At 36.9% G+C, this 21,595-nt stretch overlaps 2 protein-coding genes across 2 annotated transcripts; both read left to right on the top strand.

Annotated features, from left to right (window-relative positions):
• Positions 1-1,794: 1,794 nt before the first annotated feature.
• On the top strand, positions 1,795-2,184 carry LOC117273663 (uncharacterized). The gene has a single exon (XM_033652853.1). It carries the CDS (start codon positions 1,795-1,797, stop codon positions 2,182-2,184), a length of 390 nt encoding a protein of 129 aa, XP_033508744.1.
• Positions 2,185-7,090: 4,906 nt separating this feature from the next.
• LOC104121208 (18S rRNA (guanine-N(7))-methyltransferase RID2-like) lies at positions 7,091-12,493 on the top strand. The gene is made up of 9 exons (XM_009633152.4): positions 7,091-7,304; positions 7,395-7,470; positions 8,379-8,462; positions 8,540-8,595; positions 9,496-9,552; positions 10,540-10,589; positions 10,960-11,112; positions 11,892-12,027; positions 12,142-12,493. The coding sequence occupies exons 1-9, from the start codon at positions 7,203-7,205 to the stop codon at positions 12,304-12,306; spliced, it is 879 nt and encodes a 292-aa protein (XP_009631447.1). The 5' UTR covers positions 7,091-7,202; the 3' UTR covers positions 12,307-12,493.
• Positions 12,494-21,595: the final 9,102 nt, after the last annotated feature.

Below are 21,595 nucleotides of genomic sequence, written 5' to 3'. Positions count from 1 at the left end.
ACCAACATTGACCCCGAATCAATTCAAGGGTCCGAGTCAGAATCGAGCTCAAGCCAAGATCGAGAGCTCGAGTCAAGACCGAAAACTCGAGTCAATATCGAGCTTATAGACAAGAGCCGTTGCAATCCCACTAGAGGAGAGAATCTTAGCAGGAATTGTAGAAAAGCTGATTTTGTCATGGGTCTCCCACTACGTATTTTTAATTATATCTAAAATAAGATTCCTCTACTATAAATGGGATAGTTATCATTTCTGTAGAGGGCAAGTTTTTGCTAATATTGTAATTCAAGCATCATATTCTCCTATAGTGAAGAGTTTTTCTTTCAAGCTTCTTAATTTGATTCCACTTGTTTAGTCCTAAAATTCATCTTCTTTACAACCTTGTCTATTTTGAATTCTTTGCAATTCATACTTGATATTTCTATTTATCCTTACGATTTGTATTAAGCTATACCACATATCCTTAGAACTACGTACAAATTCAACTCTATCCGTTTTTCGGGTAAACAACAGATTATATCATAATCTGAAATTTCTTTGATTGATCATCCACCATTGTCGCTTTGTCAACTAAAAGTAATTTTTTTTGTCCAAAGGAAAACTATAATACATTATTAAGTGGGCGTTTGGATATAAGAATTGTGAAACTTCGAAAAAAAGTAAAAAATAAATTAAGTGAAAATGGCATTTGAAAATTAGAGTTGTATTTGGACATAAATATAATTGCGAGTTATTTTTAAATTTTTGTGGGTGATTTAAAGTGAATATTTAAAAATTAGCATTTTGGAATTTCTCAAATTTTCGAAAAATTCTGAAATTCAACTACAAGTGAAATTTGAAATTTTCATGGTCAAACACTGATTCCGGTAAAAAGTAAAAAATTTCCAAAAAGGTAAAAAGAAAAAAAAGAAAAAAAAAGGTCAAACGGGTCCTAAGACATATAGGGAGGCTTGTGCTCGGATAACACATTTATTACAAGGCTATCATCGTTACAAAAAAAATAATTGGAATTGACCCACGTTAAGGTTTTTACAAAAAAATTGCCACTAAATAAATAATTTTAAGATATAACTTTTCGAATATAATTTTAATTTTAATTTTAATTTTAATTTGATTAATGTGGATAAAATCGCAAAATTAATTAGCTCATAGTAGAAAGGCTATTTGATCCGGTAGTTGTAATAAATTATAAACTTGCCCTTGCGAAATTTAAATACGTTTCATAACCAATCAAGCCTACATACTAACTTTACTGTTAGATTATCATTAGAAAAAAAAAACTTGTTTGACCATGCAAATCAGAAGTAAAAAAAAAAAAGGAATACGTATAAATTAAAAAATATGGAGTGTTTTTGCTGGAGACGATGAAGCTTTGCAGAAAAATGTCTAGGATTTTCTGATTATGAAGTACAATTACTATATTGTTCAAGAATATTCCCCTAGTTCTCAATACATTACACTATGTACTTTAATTGTTTATTCTCATTACTATATTTTTTCACAATATTCTCACAGTGCTAGCACATTACATAGTGTATTTTTAATTATTTCTTCCTTCCTTGTATTTTATTTTATGTACAACTTCATTCCTTTTATATATAATCATAGGCATGCACAATGACTAAACACATGTTTTGCTGAATATATAAAAGAAGGAAATCTTCAAATCATTCTCTCATTTTCTCATGGTTTCAGTCTTTCAGAGCAAGTTTGATTCTGCTATCATTTTCTGCTTTCTCAGTCATAAATCACCTTTCCTTCTTCATTTTTCTTCCTCTCTTAAGCTTGTCTGCTATGGATTCTTCACCACAATCGGCTGATACTCTAGCTTTTGCTACTACCACCACAAATGCTCCTTCACCTGTAGTTACCATTGCTTCAGGAATGATTGACTCTACTCACCCTTACTACCTTCATCCTTCTGACTATCCAGGGATGAACCTTGTGTCATCAGCTTTTGATGGAAACGGATATGGAGGTTGGAGAAGGGCAGTCATTATTGCCTTGTCTGCAAAGAACAAGCTGGGATTTATCGATGGTACCATGGTTGTCCCTAAGGCTGATTCTGGAATCCAGCAAGCTTGGGCTAGATGCAATGACATGATACTTTCATGGCTGCTCAACTCCCTGTCCAAAGAGATAGCTGAGAGTGTTCTCTATTCACAGAGTACAAAGGATTTATGAAGTGACCTGGAAGACAGATTTGGTCAAGCAAATGGAGCAAAGTTGTTCCATCTACAAAAGGAGCTAAGTTTAGTGGTGCAAGGAAATTCAAGTGTGGTAACTTATTTTACCAAAATGAAGAGCCTATGGGATGAACTAGATGTACTCAACACATTTTCTACTTGTGTTTGTGAGTGTGAGTGTGGAGCAAAAGTCAAAAGCTTGAAAGCACACTAAGATGAGAGACTACTGCAGTTCCTAATGGGACTGAATGACATATTTATTGGGGTAAGGAGCAACATTTTGTTGCCATCACCTTTACCTTCCATTGGACATGCATGCTCTCTTGTGATTCAAGATGAGAAACAAAGGGAGATACATGCTACCCCTGCATATTCAGGGGAATCTGCCTCATTTATTGTTTCAAATCAACCAGGAAACTTCAGAAAATTTAATGAGAACATGATGCAGAAAACAAGTTTTGAATCTAAGAAAAATGCAGGAATTTGTTCTTATTGCAAGAAGCCTAGATATAGCATAGACAAATGCTATAGGATTCATGGGTTTCCAGCAGATTTCAAGTTCACAAAGCAGAAAAAGTTTAAGGGAGGTGCCCAGGAAAACAACGCTTTTTTTTCAAATGAGGAAAGTGAACAGGGAGCAGAAAATGCAACAGGAGGTCAAAATCTTACCAAGGAAAATGTGGCTGAACTGCTGCAGCTTCTTCAGCAAGTGAAAATGGGACAAAACAATGCAGGAACCTCTGATGTTGCAGCAAATGTGAGTTGTGCTGATATAACCAATTTCTTTGATTCTTTTGCCTGTTTAATTCAAATCAATGATGATTCTTGGATATTGGATAGTGGAGCAACGGAACATATGTCTTTCAACAAATAATCTTTCACATATTTAAAAATCTTGCCTGAACCTCTCATGGTTAAACTCCCAAACTCTTACAAAGTTAAAGTCACTCATTCAGGAACCGTTTCTCTTTTGCGTAATCTGATTCTGCGAAATGTTCTTTACATTCCATCATTTAAATATAATCTGTTGTCTGTGCACAAGTTGTGCAGACAACTCAAGCAATATATTTTATTCACTCCCTCTTCGTGTTTCTTTCTGCAGGGCCCTTCAATGAAGAGCCCACTGGATATTGGTAAAGAAGAAGTAGGCCTCTACATTCTCAGATCCAGACATACAAAAATAATGTCTAAGAGTTCACCTAAGTTTAGAAGAGTTTTAATTCCAAGAAGGAATTCTGTTTCCAATCATGGTTTACAGTCAATGTTTTAATTGTTCTGATTCAAGTGTAAAGAAAAAGCTGTGGCACTACAGATTAGGCCATATGCCCCTTAGCAATATGAAAAATATTTCATCAGTTTCTATATCCAACTGTTCTAAATTTTCCACTTCATGTGCTATTTGTCCTATGGCAAGGCAATCCAAACTTCCTTTTCCCTATAGTTCTATTTCTACGAAGAAAGTATTTAAATTAATTCATGTGGATACCTGGGGACCATACAATAGTGCTACATATGATGGTTTTAAGTATTTTCTTACAATTGTTGATGATTTCAGTAGATGAACATGGACTTATCTACTAACCAACAAATCCAATGCATTCACTATTCTAAAAGGCTTTCTAGTCATGGTAGAAAGGCAGTTTAACAGCAAGGTCAAAATTATAAGGTCAGATAATGCCTTTGAATTGGGAAGTGGGAACATTCAATCAGAATTTTTTCAGTCACAAGGTATTATTCATCAAACCACTTGTGTGTCCACACCACAACAAAATGGAATTGTGGAGAGAAAGTACAAGCATGTATTAGAGACATCCAGAGCCTTGTTATACCAATCACACCTACATATATCATACTGGGGTGACTGCCTTCTTACCGCAACCTATTTGATCAACAGGCTTCCTTCAAGTGTTTTAAAATTTAAAACTCCTTATGAAGTTCTCTTTAAAAGCAAGCCAAATTACTCTAACCTTAGATGCTTTGGGTGTTTGTGTTTTGCTTCCACTCTCTCAAATCATAAAACTAAGTTTGAACCAACGGCTACTCCTTGTGTGTTCTTAGGTTATCCTCATGGAAAGAAGGGTTACAAAGTATTGAAACTCAAGAATTTAAAGCCCTTCATTTCTAGAGATGTTGTATTTTAGATAATGCCTTTGAATTGGGAAGTGGGAACATTTAGTCAGATTTTTTTCAGTCACAAGATATTATTTATCAAACCACTTGTGTGTCCACACCACAACAAAATGGAGTTGTGGAGAGAAAGCACAAGCATCTATTAGACACATCCAGAGCCTTGTTATACCAATCACACCTACCTATATCATACTGGGGTGACTGCCTTCTTACCGCAACCTATAGGTGTAACAGGTATACCTGTTTTCCTTCTTTAAATTCTGATCATATGATGGATGTTCTTATTAGGAAGTCTACCAAACCACACACAACTCCATCTTATCTCAAGGATTATATCTGTAATGCACTCCAACTCACAGATGTTAGCAACTCTTGCTTTCTCACACCTGTTACACCTACTTGTATATCTTTCAGTGGACTATCTTCTACTAATCAGCATATGATAAACACACTGTCCAATATACAAGAACCTCTCAACTATTTACAGGCAACACATCACCCAGGGTGGCAAGAAGCAATGGATAAACTTAATAAGACTTGGGAAGTGGTTGAATTACCACATGAGAGGAAAGTTTTACCATGCAAATGGGTTTATAAGGTTAAACAACATCCAGATGTCAGTGTGGAAAGACTAAAGGCAAGATTAATCATTAGAGGAGACATACAGAAAGAGGGCATAGACTTCAATGAAACTTTTTCACCCGTGGTGAAAATGACCATAATCAGATGCATATTGGCCACTGTAGTAAAGAAAGGATGGGGTCTATACCAACTAGATGTGAATAACGCTTTCCTGCGTGGAGACCTAAACGAAGAATTGTATATGAAATTCCCACCCGGGATTGTACCCCCTTCACCTACTCATGCATGCAAGTTAAAGAAATCGCTTTATGGGCTATGATAGGCATCTCGACTGTGGTATACTAAACTTACAGCTGCTTTGAACATTAAGGGATTCACTCACTCGTTAAACGACTATTCCTTGTTTTTTAAAAAGTCAAATTCTTCTATTTCTATAGTGGCTATCTATGTGGATGATATACTTTTGACCGGAAATGACAGTGCAGAATTGCATGCATTGAAAGAATTTCTCAATCAAGAATTCAGAATTAAAGATCTCATGGACTTACATTTTTTTCTAGGGATGGAAGTTATCCGAGAAACAGATGGACTCATCCTTTCTCAGCGCAAATTCACTTTAGACCTTCTCCAAGAGTTTGTCTCCCTCCATTTGCCACATGTTTCTTCTCCACTTGATTCATCTACTCGTCTGTCTACTCAAACATGGGAATTAGTGAAGGATCCCACCTTGAATCGTCATCTCCTTGGAAAACTTAACTACCTCACTCACACCCGGCCAGACTTGTCCTTCACAGTCCAGCACCTCAGCCAGTATATGTAGGACCCAAGACAACCACACCTAGATGCATCATTTCGTGTGCTTCGCTATTTGCTCAAAGATCCTGGGCTTGGGATCTTTATGTCTTCTTCCTCATCATTCAAACTCCTAGCCTTTTGTGATTACGATTGGGCAACCTTCCCGGACTCGAGGAAGTCGGTGAGTGGTTTTTACATTTCCCTTGGCACCTCTCCGATCTCTTGGAAATCCAAGAAGCAAACTTCAATCTCACTTAGTTCGGCCGAGGCAGAATACCGATCTATGAGGCGAGTGGTTGCAGAGCTTACATGGTTGGTTCGTCTTTTTGAGGATCTGTCAATTCCTATTTCTCTTCCAGTCACCCTTCACTCCGACAACCAAACAGCAATTCACATAGCAAAAAACTCCGTTTTTCATGAACGAACGAAGCACGTTGAAATTGACTTATCATTTTGTGCGAGAACAATATCTAGCTAGGCTGATTTCATTATCTTTTGTTCGATCTTCTGCCCAGTTGGCGGATCTCTTCACAAAACCACTCACATGACCTCTTCATCGTGATTTATTAGGCAAGTGGGTATGTTTCCTTCCCCCTCCAACTTGAGGGGTGGGGGGTGGGTTGGAGATAATGAAGCTTTGCAGAAAAATATCTAGGATTTTCTGATTATGAAGTACAATTACTACATTGTTCGAGAATATTTTCCTAGTGCTCAGCACATTACACCATGTACTTTAATTGTTTATTCCACCGCTACATTATTTCATAATATTCCCATAGTGGTCAGCACATTACATAATGTATTTTTAATTATTTCTTCCTTCCTTGTATTTTATTTTATGTACAATTTCATTCCTTTTGTATATAATCATAAGTATGCACAGTGACTAAACACACGTTTTGCTGAATATACAAAAAAAAAGAAAATCTTCAAATTAATGTCTCGTTTTCTCAGTTTTCAAGGCTCGAGAGATGAGAATGATAGAGTCCCCCAAGTCCTTAATTTGCCTCTAGAGAATTCACACAAAAAAATGAAAAAAAAAATCAAGGAAAAAATTCTGAATGAAATCCAAGAAATGGAGGATAAAATTTTGTTTATTCATACGGGAGGAAATTACTAGTATCTCTTCTGCCATTTACCATCAGAATAGAAAAAAATAAGGCAATAAATATTTCATATTTTTTTAGTAATCTCCTGTAAAATAAACATAAAATTAAAAAATATTTGAAATAGATTATAAAATAATAAAATCAAATCTCTCTTTCATATAGTGTGAAGGCAGAATAACCAGGCAATAAAAGATTAAACTGAAAATGTAGGGATCTAAATGAAAAAAGAAAACAAGGCCCCAAATCAACTACTCCATAAAAAATAAATAGCAGAAACCATAACTGAAAAATTAGGGTTTTGGAACCATACTTTATTATCTTTAAAACCAAATCCTTTTTCACCAGTTGACTCTGTTAAATAAAATACCCATAATTCCACACTGACTTCTGAGTGAAGAAAATGTCGACATCAAGACCGGAGCTCCTAGCGCCGCCGGAAATATTCTACAACGATGATGAAGCTCGCAAGTACACTTCATCTTCTCGAATAATCGACATACAGGTTTGTGCTTTATTATACTATAATAAAACAAGATTATTCCATTCACAGCGTTGGATACTTAGCTGACTTTTGTTTGTAATTATGCAAAAGTCGCAACTTACAGAGAGAGCATTGGAGCTTCTTGCCTTACCAGATGATGGAGCCCCAAGATTACTTCTTGATATTGGTATACACTTGTTTTACTGTGTAGTTGTATTTGTGAATTTGATGAGCTAAGTTTTAGCTATGGATTTGTTTTTTGGGGGTGAATAAAGAGAAAGGGAGTTGTTTTTATAGCATTACACGAATAAAAACTAGTGTTTAGTGAATTGTACGTAAAAGCCTCATGTACATTTTAAGATAGTTAAAGAAAAAAACTGGCTTATTGTAAACCTAATGAACTATACAACAACATTAACAACAACGACAACCAACTCAGTATAATCCCACACGTGGAGTCTTGGAGGGTAGTGAGTACGCATACCTTATCCCTACCGTGAATGTAGAAAAACTCTTTCCAATAGACTCTCGGCACAAGAAAAGATGAAAATAATGTAGTAGCAACAAGCAGTAACGAGAACAAGATAATAAGAAAACGAGGCGAAAAGAACAACAGCTAGTGATGGAAATCTAACAATAACCAAATGAACTATGCGGAGAGTAATTAATTGATACCTTCCGAAATGTGTGATTGTGCCAAAGATAGGACCGAGCTATACTGGCCTTCTTAGATTGTTGAAAAACACACAGTAGATAAAAATGGTTAATTGCTCATTCATCATACTGGATAAATGAGGAAAGGTTTAATATTTTCTTTTGGTTGATCAGTAAGAAACTGTTTTGCAGTATATTTGGTCCGAGTTAAGCAATTTCCCGGAAGGTTGGCTCCTTCAATGTGACCTTTCAGAATTGTTGTCCTCGTGCCTTCTAACAGATGTCTTTTGAACAATGATAGTTCTTTATCTTTTCAATTGTGGAGTTGTGAGGTTTAATCTTACCTCATAAAAAAAAATTGTGGAGTTGTGAGGTTTTCGTATTTATTCCACCTTATCAGTTAAACAACCAGGCAGTAATTACTTGTTTTCCATTCTGAAGGATGTGGATCAGGTCTAAGTGGTGAAACAATCACTGAGCATGGACACCAATGGCTTGGCTTGGATATATCACAGTCAATGCTTGGTGCGTAAATTTCTTGTCATCTAAGTGAAAAGTTTTTCTCGTTTAACTATTGTTAGATAATGATTTTCATGTTCCAGACGTTGCACTGGAGCGCCAGGTTGACGGTGATCTAGTACTTGGTGACATGGGTCAGGTAGGTACCTAAAATCTCAACATGATTTCTTCATTTTTCTCCCAACTGCAGGTATTAAGACCAGATACACCTTGTTGCTTGTGGATATGTATGCCTTTATACCCATAGTACTTATTGTTGCAGTCATACGGAAATCTCAAAATGCAATTGAAGGATGTCATGACAGTAATGATGAAGCAGAGTTATCAACCTATATAAAACATATTAGAACTTAGTAATTTGTAGCATACAATAACCTGTTACTACATTAGTTGTTGTTTTCCCCAATACTATATGGAATGTCTCCTGATGCATCTCTCTTTTCTGTTTTAAAGGCCATGCTAGTGGTTAAATCTTAGTTTACCAGCTTACGTTTGTGATGCTACTCCTGAAACTAGAATTGGAGATTTCACACTTGCATAGAAATTTGCTGGCAGGTGATCACTACAGTATATTATGTGATGTTTTACACAAAAACCAGTCGGATAAACTTTGCTTGTATTGTCTGGCCATAAGTCTAATCATCCCAACAAAAAAGAGATGTAGCTTCCTGCCATAATTGGGTGTTTTTAGGCAAAAGCATTTTGAACATGTTTTTAGTCATTAATTGTGCACAGTTTCTTTGCTTGACCTGGTTTTTCTTGTAAGTCATGGTTGAGGGTAAAAAGAAAAGACATAAGAGGTGGTTGCCTCTCTTGGTTATTTTTCGTGTATATTGACATTGCTTTGGATTTTTAAGTAAGCATTTCTCTGAAAATTAAATATCTGTGAAACTACTTTCTTTTGACACAATACACTTGTTGATGAGGATGTTACTAATTCTCAAAGATTGGCTAGTTCAAAATTTGCATCTCCTATATACCTGCAACCTGTTCTTCATTTGATTGAATGAACCTAAATAATAGGTTGCATCTGTTTTAGGGCTTAGGGCTTCGACCTGGAGTTCTAGATGGTGCCATCAGTATCTCTGCTGTCCAGGTATATTCTTGTCTCTACTTTATTGATTTGTTCTTCCCTGATAATGCTGGGAGTAGCTACTCCTTATGAAAAATGATGGTAGCTACTTTAAACTGCCCTTCACATTTGGTCTAGGGGAGCTTGACAATGTTTAATTATACAAAATGGTGTTTTTTCTTTTTCCATAATTAACTCATATATCCATATGAAAAGATTTGGTCCGCTCATAACTTTCAAGAATTATCGAAGCAGTAACTTTTGTAATCTCATCATCAACTTTCAAAAGTTTCTCCTGATTGTCACTTGCATTGGATGTTGCTAAATTATCTGTATATATGCAAGAGAAATAATAGGCATCACTAGCTCTTTCCCTTTCCATTTTATTTTAATGGAAATCAATCCCCCAAACTCCCTACCTGAAAGCCCAATACTGGTCATTTCTCACTTTGCTCTGTTGACTTGACTGCCAAACCTTATGGTTGGAGGGGTCAGTTCTTTTCCTATCTAAGAAGTAGGATGTTCGTCGACCTAATTTAATGCTAGTTATCAGGTTAGTATCCTCTGAGAGCTCTTAATGGGGAGAAAATCTGAAGATGATTATGAGGACACAGTATAAAAAGATTAAAAGGAAAAAAGATAGTACTACTTATTTTATCATACTCACCCATATAAACACGTGTCTGTGTGTGTACACACCTGTGAGTTAGGCATCTTTTTTCTGTTTCAAATTAACAATGGTGTTCAGGTTAGCTTGCACGCACTTAGTCATACTTTTTAAGCAAAAGGCATTTTCAATTGATTGTAGTCCTTTTGACATATACAAATTAAGAGGGCAAAGTGTCTAGGGGAAAAGGGAGCGGTAAGCGGGCTTCTTTCAGTTGACTATATAGGTTAGGTTTGAATGATCTTTTTTTTTAACATCTCAACTCTTGGTTCTCTTGCCATGTCTATCATACTTGCTATGCTTGGTTCTTGCTTACTACTAATGTTCTTTATTTGCTTGAGCAGTGGCTCTGCAATGCTGACAAGTCCTCTCATGAACCTCGGTTAAGGTTGAAGTAAGTGTGAGTTCATTCTATCTTAGATTGATTGTTGGTGGATACTGATCTGCCCAAGATTCAATTATTATGTCAGCAGTATTGAACAAGTAGTGTGAAACCTACAATAGTTAGTTTGTTCAGTTGAAATTTTCGCACCCCCGTAAACAGTGTTGATAATTTTTTGGATTTTGTTAGTTCCCTGATATTAGCATAGTTATAGCATAGTTATAGCATAGTTACTGTATTGGGGATAATCTTTTGCTGTTTACAGTTTTGTTCCATGATAGCTCCTGGTTTATACTGGAGCTGTTCCTTCTCCTTTTGTAATTCTGCATCTTCTTGATGCCTTATTAATGCATTTTGATTACTTCATCAAAAATTTCTGTAGGGCATTCTTTGGTTCCTTATATAGATGTTTGGGAAGAGGCGCAAGAGCAGTACTTCAAGTCTATCCTGAAAATATCGCTCAGCGGGAGTTGATACTGGGTTTTGCCATGCGAGCTGGTTTTTCTGGAGGCATAGTTGTTGACTACCCCCACAGGTAGAGAAGAAGCTTATAAACATCCTCTGTTCTTCATTTTTGCTAGTTTTATGGTGAGATGGAAGGCTTACACAACTGAAAGAATAAAAGGTGAAACAGTAAGGAGATCAACATCGGTTTTCCTGTCTGGAAGCTCATCCCCTGAAATGAAATTAGAAGGCATGTATTCCCCAGGAAGCTTTATATGGCATTGCTAATTGTGTCTACATTAAAGCTTAATTCTAGTGGTAGACCTCATGTTATCACTCTTAATACATCAACCTTAGTTTATCCAAAATGGTATAGGTTAATCCCTCTACAAGCAGGATCAATCAATTTTAAATAAATACTTAAAACAACCACCTAGATGTGACCGTCAGGTGTTCCTCCACTCAACCTCCAAAGGCTCAATGGATTCGATCCGTTAAAGACATAATTAAGCATAGTGTCCCTACTCTAACTTCTAGCTTTTAGAAGATATAGGAATTATTGTGCGAGCAACACCGAGAGGCTGTCCCCTTTAAAGTTGCATGCGTGCTCACTGCGTCTTCCCAATTTCTTCTCTTCTTTCTCATACCAAAGTAGTTGGAGTATATCTGAGGATTGAAGATTAAATGTGTACACACAATAATGAAGGGACTGAACTAGAATTAGCTAAAAATGAGGGAAGGAAAGGCAAAACATGTATGTTAGATATACCTTAAAATCTGATGCAAAGAGATGAATTTTCAAGGTATGAAGATTGAACTCTTTGATAATTGGTGTACTGACTTGACACTGGATGCTCTCTCTTGTCACAGTACTAAAAGGAGGAAAGAGTACTTAGTGCTCACTTGTGGCCCGCCATCTCTTAGCTCCATCACTCCCAACGGAAAGGGTGAAGATGGAGAGAGTTGCTCTGATGAAGATAGTAGCGGGGATGAAGAAAACCAGACAGTAAGTGTTCTTTCCCCCTTTCCTCCTAAACCCCCTCGTTTTTCCTGTTTTCTTTTCCCCCTCTTATTCTGTCAGTCTTTGGTTATCTAATTATCTTTTCACCCTACCATGCAGGTTTTCGTATCTGATAGGCACAGACCTAGAAAAAAGCAAAAAGTGAATAAGAGAGGCAAAGGAAGAGATTGGGTTCTGAAGAAGAAAGAACAGATGAGGAGAAAGGGGAATACAGTGCCTGCAGATACCAAATACACAGCACGTAAAAGAAAGGATCGTTTTTGATTCATCATTCATATGAACTTCATCTATTTATCTATTTGTGAATGGAATTTAAGTTCATTTTTCTGCAAGAGAACATACTTTGAGAGTAATTTTGGATTGAGTAAGAGCTGAAATTAATGAAACTCCTGATGTAATGTTCTCCGCGAGAGCTCAAGTTTACTCTAAGATGGTTCATGTTTATTTTTGAGGTCCAGTGTCATCTCAATCATGCAGCATATATTGGCTCTCATTTTGGAGTTAACGACTGGTTGAATACATATTCCTCATACAGTAGAATAGTGCTTGTTTCACAATTCGAGTGCGGGAATATTGGTTGTCTCTTTTACCCTATTGTAAAACTCATCATTAGGGTTGGGTTTTGTATTTATAAATGATATTGTTTGAATGAATGAAGAACAAAGAATTCTGAACTAGCGAAGAGAAGAATGAACTCTTAGAAATTTTTGTTTTAATCTATTAGTAGAATTTGTTTCTAACTTTCAATACCTTAATTTAATTGGTGGTCTATGTTTGGCGCAGCATATAAAAGTCCGATGATAACATCAAATTTGAAACGTCATAGTGGCTAAGTCGGGAAAACTTAATTACATTCTATGTTTATACTAAACTATATTAGTTTATTATGCTTAGTGATAATTGAGATTAAATGATATATCAATCAATTATGGTTAAGTCATAAGTGTTATTCCCGGTCAATATTGCTGTATTTGTAAATATTAATTCTGCAAAATATAAATTAACGTAATGAAACAATAATAATAAATTCGAGCCCACTGAATTCACAGTGTTTCCTTAAGGAATTTAATCCCCTCCTAGTACCCAAGGTAATGGATTATTTCCTCCCAAGATAGAACGAATAACACACTGGTGTAGCGGTACTTCAAACCCCAGTGTTTCGGCGAACACAAAGTTCGGTAGCAAATCACACTTACAGTTGCTTTGTTTGAAGTTAAAAACAATGCAGAACGAAGGAGTATATACTCAGAAAAACGTATGGAAGTTCTGAGAGGAAGGAATGCAATGTATAGCCAATTTGTTGAGCGAATTGTATGTTGAGTTGAGTATCTTTCTTCAACATTTGCTGCTCATATATATAGCATCCAAGAAGGAGTGCAAGACCAAACGTCCACCCTTCATGGTGGAGCAAGCATTACATGTTTGTGGAGCAAGCACTTCATGTTTGTGGAGCAAGCACTTCATGGTGGGAAGACCATTATCCGGCTGCCAAATTATCAATACACGGATTGAAAAATATCCGTTTACAAATACGGATAATCTTACGTTAATATTTACTATTAACAAATAAATTTGGTCCAAAAAATTAATCAATCAATCGATCATTTGACCAAATCCAAATCCAAATCCAAATCCGAATCCGAATCCGAAGCCGAAGCCGAAGCCGAAGCCGAAGCCGAAGCCGAAGCCGAAGCCGAAGCCGTAGCCGTAGCCGAAGCCGAGCCGAGCGAGCGAGCGACGACGACGGCGCGAGGCTTGCTTTCTTCTTAACTCTTTAAGAGCTACAAGAAGAGCAATTATATATATACCCACCAAAAATGTCTTCCACTTCCAATATGGGACAATGTCTCATTGTTAAGAGGGGGAAACTTAAAATTTTACTCAAAATTTTATTTTCCCTCCATTTTCCATTCACCCTCATTTTAAGAATATTACATCTTAAAAAATAAAACCTCAACAATCCCCCACATGAATGGGGAATGACTATATCAAGGAAGTATGCATGAAAAACTGTGTGATTTACAAGCAAGGATTAATTGCATCTGGATAAGTAGGTTTCCCTTTGAACTTTCCGTAGTAAACTTATGTCGGATATACTCGGTCAATCGGTAGATTTGATATCTTTGAACCGTCGATCTTTGGTGTATACCTAGACAACCATAAGTCACACAATCAACCCTTAACCGTCTTTGGTTCTCATTGTTGTGTTCGTTTCAGCCATGAACACCGCCTGGTTTCATAAGTGCGTAGAGAACTGGCCTTACAAAGTTCTCCTTGAAGCGGCTCACACTTCACACTTAAATAGGTGATTCCTAAACGTGTCATCCTGTAGATACACTATTTGATATACCCCGTATCAAATTTAGAAATCATTAAAAAGCCTTAATGCTTTATCCTTGGTACTGAACATTGTCTCATCACGAGAATGGACTAAAATTTTATTTGACAATGTTGAACCGTCATTAATGACTTTGTTTGATCTCTTTGAACCTAGATCTTGGGATCTCCAGTCTTCTAGGTAGAGTTACCGCCACAATGACTTGTTCTCGGCCATAGCCCCATTCCCCTTGATGATTTCTCAACTACCTCTCTAGTTAGGCCTTTTGTAAGTGGATCCGACACATTATCACTTGACTTTACATAGTCAATTGTGATAATTCCTCTAGAGAGTAATTGCCTAACGGTTTTATGTCTTCGTCGTATATGACGAGATTTACCGTTATACATGACGCTCCCAGCCCTTCCAATTGCCGCTTGACTATCACAATGTATGCATATTGGTGCCAACGGTTTGGGCCAAAATGGAATGTCTTCCAAGAAATTCCGGAGCCATTCAGCTTCTTCACCGGCTTTATCTAAGGCTATGAATTCAACCTCCATTGTAGAGCGGGCAATACATGTTTGTTTGGACGACTTCCAAGATACCGCTCCTCCACCAATAGTGAATACATATCCACTCGTGGACTTAGAATCAGTTGAACCGGTGATCCAATTTGTATCACAGTATCCCTCAATCACCGCAGGGAAATTACTGTAGTGCAATTCAAAGTTCTGGGTATGTTCTAAATATCCCAAAACTCGTTTCATTGCCATCCAATGAGATTGGCCTGGATTGCTCGTATATCGACTCAGTTTACTTATAGCACAAGCTATGTCTGGTCGTGTACAATTCATGATATACATTAAGCATCCCAATACACGAGCATAATCCAATTGTGATATGCTTTGGCCTTTGTTCTTTGCTAATGCAAGATTCACGTCAATTGGAGTCTTTGCAACTTTAAAGCCCAAGTGCTTGAATTTTTCAAGTACTGTCTTAATATAATGAGATTGTGACAATGCCAGACCTTGAGGAGTCTTATTGATCTTAATTCCCAGAATTAAATCAGCAACTCCCAAGTCTTTCATATCAAACTTGCTATTGAGCATACGCTTAGTAGCATTTATGTTGGCAATGTCATTACTCATTATCAACATATCATTCACATATAGGCAAACAATGACTATGTGATTTGGAACATTTTTAATGTACACGCATTTATCACATTCATTTATCTTAAAACCATTTGACAACATTGTTTGGTCAAATTTCGCATGCCATTGTTTGGGTGCTTGTTTTAGTCCGTAAAGAGACTTAACAAGTCTACATACCTTCTTTTCTTTACCTGGAACCACAAACCCTTCAGGTTGTTCCATGTAAATTTCTTCCTCCAACTCTCCATTTAAGAAGGCTGTCTTAACATCCATTTGATGAATTTCAAGACCATACACTGCAGCTAATGCTACTAACATCCGTATGGACGTAATTCTTGTAACTGGAGAGTATGTATCAAAGTAGTCTAGACCTTCTCGTTGTCTATACCCTTTGACTACGAGCCTTGCCTTGAATTTATCAATAGTGCCATCATCTTTGATTTTTCTCTTAAAAATCCATTTAGAACCCAAAGGTTTATTTCCAGGAGGAAGATCAACCAATTTCCATGTATGGTTGTTCAATATGGATTCTATTTCACTATTGACTGCCTCTTTCCAAAATAATGATTCCGAAGAAGTCATAGCTTCTTTAAATGTTTGAGGCTCATTCTCCAATAAGAAAGTCACAAAATCTGGTCCAAATGAAGTAGACGTTCTTTGACGTTTACTACGTCTTGGATTCTCCTGATTACATGTACTTTCTTTTGTTTCTTCCCGAGGTCGTTTAGATCCTTCACCAAACGACTCACATTCCTTTTTATACGGATATATATTTTCAAAAAACTCAGCATTATCTGATTCTATAACCGTATTATTATGAATGTCGGGATTTTCTGATTTATGAACCAGAAATCGATATGCTTTACTATTTGTCGCATATCCTATGAAAACACAATCAACGGTTTTCGGTCCTATCTTTACCCTTTTGGGTTTAGGAACTTGCACTTTTGCCAAACACCCCCACACTTTAAAATAATTCAAGTTGGGTTTCCTTCCTTTCCATTGTTCATAAGGAATGGATTGTGTTTTGCTATGGGGCACTCGATTTAATATTCGATTAGCCGTAAGAATGGCTTCCCCCCACAAGTTCTGTGGCAAACCAGAACTTATCAACAACGCATTCATCATCTCCTTTAATGTGCGATTCTTTCTTTCCGCAATCCCATTAGATTGGGGCGTGTAAGGGGCTGTTGTTTGATGAATAATTTCATATTCTAAACATATTTCTTCAAAAGGAGATTCATATTCACCACCCCTATCACTTCTTATCATTTTTACTTTCTTGTTAAGTTGCGTTTCAACTTCATTTTTGTATTGCCTGAATGCGTCTATTGCTTCATCTTTACTATTCAGTAAGTAAACATAGCAATATCGAGTACCATCGTCAATAAAAGTTATGAAATACTTCTTTCCACCGCGAGATGGTATTGACTTCATGTCACAAATATCTGTGTGAATTAAGTCTAAAGGATTTGAATTCCTTTCAACTGACTTATAAGGATGTTTAACATACTTAGATTCCACACATGTTTGACATTTTGATTTTTCGCATTCAAACTTGGGCAGTACTTCCAAGTTAATCATTTTCCGCAAGGTTTTATAATTGACATGACCCAAACGTACATGCCATAAATCATTTGACTCAAGTAAGTAAGAAGAAGCTGAAATATTATTATTATTTTCAACAACCATTACATTTAGGTTGAAAAGGCCCTCGGTGAGGTAACCTTTTCCCACAAATATTTCATTCTTACTAATTACAACCTTGTTGGATACAAAAATGCACTTAAAACCGTGCTTAACAAGAAGTCCAGTAGAGACTAAATTCTTTCTCATTTCGGGAACATGAAGGACATTGTTCAAAGTCATGACCTTGCCAGAAGTCATTTTTAGAAATACCTTCCCATATCCTTCAACTTTTGCTGTTGAAACATTTCCCATATAAACTGTCTCTCCGGGTTCAGCAAGAGCATAGGTAGCAAAAGCCTCTCTAACTGCACAAACATGGCGAGTGGCTCCTGAATCAAACCACCACAGTTTAGGATTTCCCACCAAGTTACATTCAGAGAGCATGGAACACAAGTTATCAACATCATCATGGTTTACTACCATGTTTGCTTGACCCCTTTTCTTGTCTTTCTTCGGAGCACGACACTCCGTAGATTTGTGTCCGGTTTTCCCACAGTTTGTAGCAGTTTCCACTGAACCGCTTCTTGCTTGGGTTGTATTTCGGACCAGAAGCCTTCTTCCTCTTTTTGTTAGCTTCAACAATATTTGCTCCCATTATTGTTGAATTTCCACGGCCTCTCCTTTCAGCAGCTTTATTGTCCTCTTCGATTCTCAACCGAACAATGAGATCTTCAAGGGACATTTCCTTTCGTTTGTGTTTCAAATAATTTTTGAAGTCCTTCCACAACGGAGGCAACTTCTCAATCATTGCTGCTACTTGGAATGCTTCGTTGATTACAAGACCTTCAGCAAGTAGATCATGAATAATCACTTGCAATTCCTGGACTTGAGTAATAACAGACTTGCTATCTATCATTTTGTAGTCCAGAAATTTTGCGGCAACGAATTTCTTCATCCCGGCATCTTCAGTCTTATATTTCTTTTCAAGCGCATTCCACAATTCTTTGGATGTCTCCATGCTACTGTATACATTATACAGATTATCATCCAGTCCGCTAAGAATATAATTCTTGCATAAAAAATCAGAATGCTTCCACGCTTCAATCACGAGAAAGCGTTCATTATCTGGAGTTTTATCCGGCAGATCAGGAACATCTTCCTTGATGAACTTCTGTAGACATAACGTAGTTAAGTAGAAGAACATCTTCTGCTGCCAGCGTTTGAAATCAATCCCGGAAAATTTTCCGGGTTTTTCTGCCGGTGCCAACGCCGGTGTTCGGCTTGTCGTTGCGTTGGCAGTCGCCATCGGAACAGCTTGGTTTTCGTTTTCAGTCATCATCTTTTATGTAAAAGAATGACACAAACAAACGTTTAATACACGTTTTCAAACTGGAGTAAAAATCACGTAGATTTTAATATCCAACAAAACGCCACGAAGGCTTAACTCTCCAAAACGGGAGTACACAAACCACAAAGGTTTTAGTTTGCAGAATAATAAGAATAACACAAGTACAGAAATAAATATTAAATTCCTTAAGATTGTTATTCCCGGTCAATATTGCTGTATTTGTAAATATTAATTCTGCAAAATATAAGTTAACGTAATGAAACAATAATAATAAATTCGAGCCCACTGAATTCACAGTGTTTCCTTAAGGAATTTAATCCCCTCCTAGTACCCAAGGTAATGGATTATTTCCTCCCAGGATAGAACGAATAACACACTGGTGTAGCGGTACTTCAAACCCCAGTGTTTCGGCGAACACAAAGTTCGGTAGCAAATCACACTTACAGTTGCTTTGTTTGAAGTTAAAAACAATGCAGAACGAAGGAGTATATACTCAGAAAAACGTATGGAAGTTCTGAGAGGAAGGAATGCAATGTATAGCCAATTTGTTGAGCGAATTGTATGTTGAGTTGAGTATCTTTCTTCAACATTTGCTGCTCATATATATAGCAGCCAAGAAGGAGTGCAAGACCAAACGTCCACCCTTCATGGTGGAGCAAGCATTACATGTTTGTGGAGCAAGCACTTCATGTTTGTGGAGCAAGCACTTCATGGTGGGAAGACCATTATCCGGCTGCCAAATTATCAATACACGGATTGGAAAATATCCGTTTACAAATACGGATAATCTTACGTTAATATTTACTATTAACAAATAAATTTGGTCCAAAAAATTAATCAATCAATCGATCATTTGACCAAATCCAAATCCAAATCCAAATCCGAATCCGAAGCCGAAGCCGAAGCCGTAGCCGAAGCCGAGCCGAGCGAGCGACGACGACGACGGCGCGAGGCTTGCTTTCTTCTTAACTCTTTAAGAGCTACAAGAAGAGCAATTATATATATACCCACCAAAAATGTCTTCCACTTCCAATATGGGACAATGTCTCATTGTTAAGAGGGGAAACTTAAAATTTTACTCAAAATTTCATTTTTCCTCCATTTCCCATTCACCCTCATTTTAAGAATATTACATCTTAAAAAATAAAACCTCAACAATAAGTATAACACACGTGTTCTATATTTATTAGATTGGCGCAAACGTTTTTTTATGGCTAAAACAAAGAGGTTCCATAAAAATTAAAAAAAGAAGAAGAAGAATTAGTGCAAAAAGAAACTGTGTGGGGGAAGTTAATGAAATTTTCCAAAATTTTAGTAGTACTATAATTCCAATACTAATTTGAATTTGAAGACAAGGTGGGTTGCTCTGATGGTAAGCACTCTCCACTTCCAACCAAGAGGTTGTGAGTTCGAGTCACCCCAAGAGCAAGGTGAAGAGTTCTTGGAGGGAAGGATGCCGAGGGTCATTTGGAAACAATCTCTCTACCCCAGGGTAGGGGAAAGGTCTGCGTACACACTATCCTCCCCAGACCCCACTAGTGGGATTATACACACTATCCTCCCCAGACCCCACTAGTGGGATTATACTGGGTTGTACCCCAGGGTAGGGGAAAGGTCTGCGTACACACTACTCTCCCCAGACCCCACTAGTGGGATTATACTGGGTTGTTGTTGTTATTGTTGTTGTTGTTGTAATTTGAATTTGAACTTAAATATGGAATCGCCTCTTGATTAAAATGAGACTTTTTTTATCCGATATCCATATTGGGGCTCAACTATATCCGAATTCGCGCCGCGTAAGCCCCTAAAGTGAGACTCGTGGTCCTTGTCATCTACTTCAAATTCTAGTCTCCCAAGCAAAAGAGGTGTGAATATGAGTTATAGGTGTTAACCGGATGGGCTGGACACGAAAAAGAATAGCCCGTCCAGTTATTGTTCCGGGCTGGTTAGTGGGCTGGATAAACGAGCTGATAATGGGTTGGGAAATTTCGATTTAATTAGGGCCCATTCGGGTTTGGGCTTAACGGGTCAGGACTGGGCCGGGTTACTTTTTTTTTTTTTTTAGTATATTTTATTTTTCTTATTCAATGTTATTGATACCTAAGTGTTTGCAAACTTTTAAGGTTTATAATTAAAGTTTAAAGTAACTGGACGCCTGAGGTGGGATTTTAAAATTGTAATCGGCTTACCTAGTCTTAGATTTTAAAACTTTACCGGACGTCCGATTAAGTTTAAAGTTGTAATCGGCCTACCTAGTCTTAGAGACTAAGTGTCATCACGACGTCTGAGGTGGGATTTTGAGTCGTGACATTTACCCATTAAACCGCTAGTACCCAGGTTAAGTTTTTGTTGCCCACCTTCCTCATCAATACCCTATACAATAGGGTTGTTATCTACCATGTGCCTACGAAGTTGACCCGTTCCCTCTGCCTTACCTCCGGTCTCATATTTATAAATTTCCTTATAAATTTGACATCTTACATAATTTTTATCTTCTTCTAGTCTTTCAAAAAAAATCCAACACTTGCTTCTTAAACTTCGATTCCTCTTAATAGGGAGGGAAGGCCTATATGTATTACCACGACTTCTATCCCTAGTATTTTGAGTTTGACTAGCATTACCAGGTGTAGCTGGTGGTGTTTCAAAATTATTAGGTGATTGAATATCATCTAAATTATCATCTATACCATAATTTTCTTGAAGTTGCTCATAATATACATTTAAATTTTCAGGTGAACTTTCAGAAATATGTGTAAAGCTACTAGAAGAACTAGCACTACCTCTTGATTTCTTAGAAGTCTTACTCTTACTACTATCACCCCTACTAGTACACATTTTTTGGCTGCTCTAAATATATCCATTATGTAAATTAAATTAAGAAACTAAATTGATAATTCTAAATAATAAAATAAAAATATACACCAAAGAAAAGAAAGAGATGGAAGGAGTGTACCGGGATTCCGGATGCCGCACTAAATTTGATATCAAGCTTCAGTTGATAGACTAATACTTGATATTTGATGACACTTCACTTGAATACTTGATATTTGATAATTATAATTTTGTAGTGACTAAAGTAAATATTTGATGAAACTTGAAATA

This window comes from Nicotiana tomentosiformis, chromosome 3 (assembly GCF_000390325.3).
Source record: "Nicotiana tomentosiformis chromosome 3, ASM39032v3, whole genome shotgun sequence".
Taxonomy (NCBI): Eukaryota; Viridiplantae; Streptophyta; class Magnoliopsida; order Solanales; family Solanaceae; genus Nicotiana; species Nicotiana tomentosiformis.
Note: the sequence above shows the minus strand (reverse complement) of the source record. Positions and strands in the feature narration are given on the sequence as shown.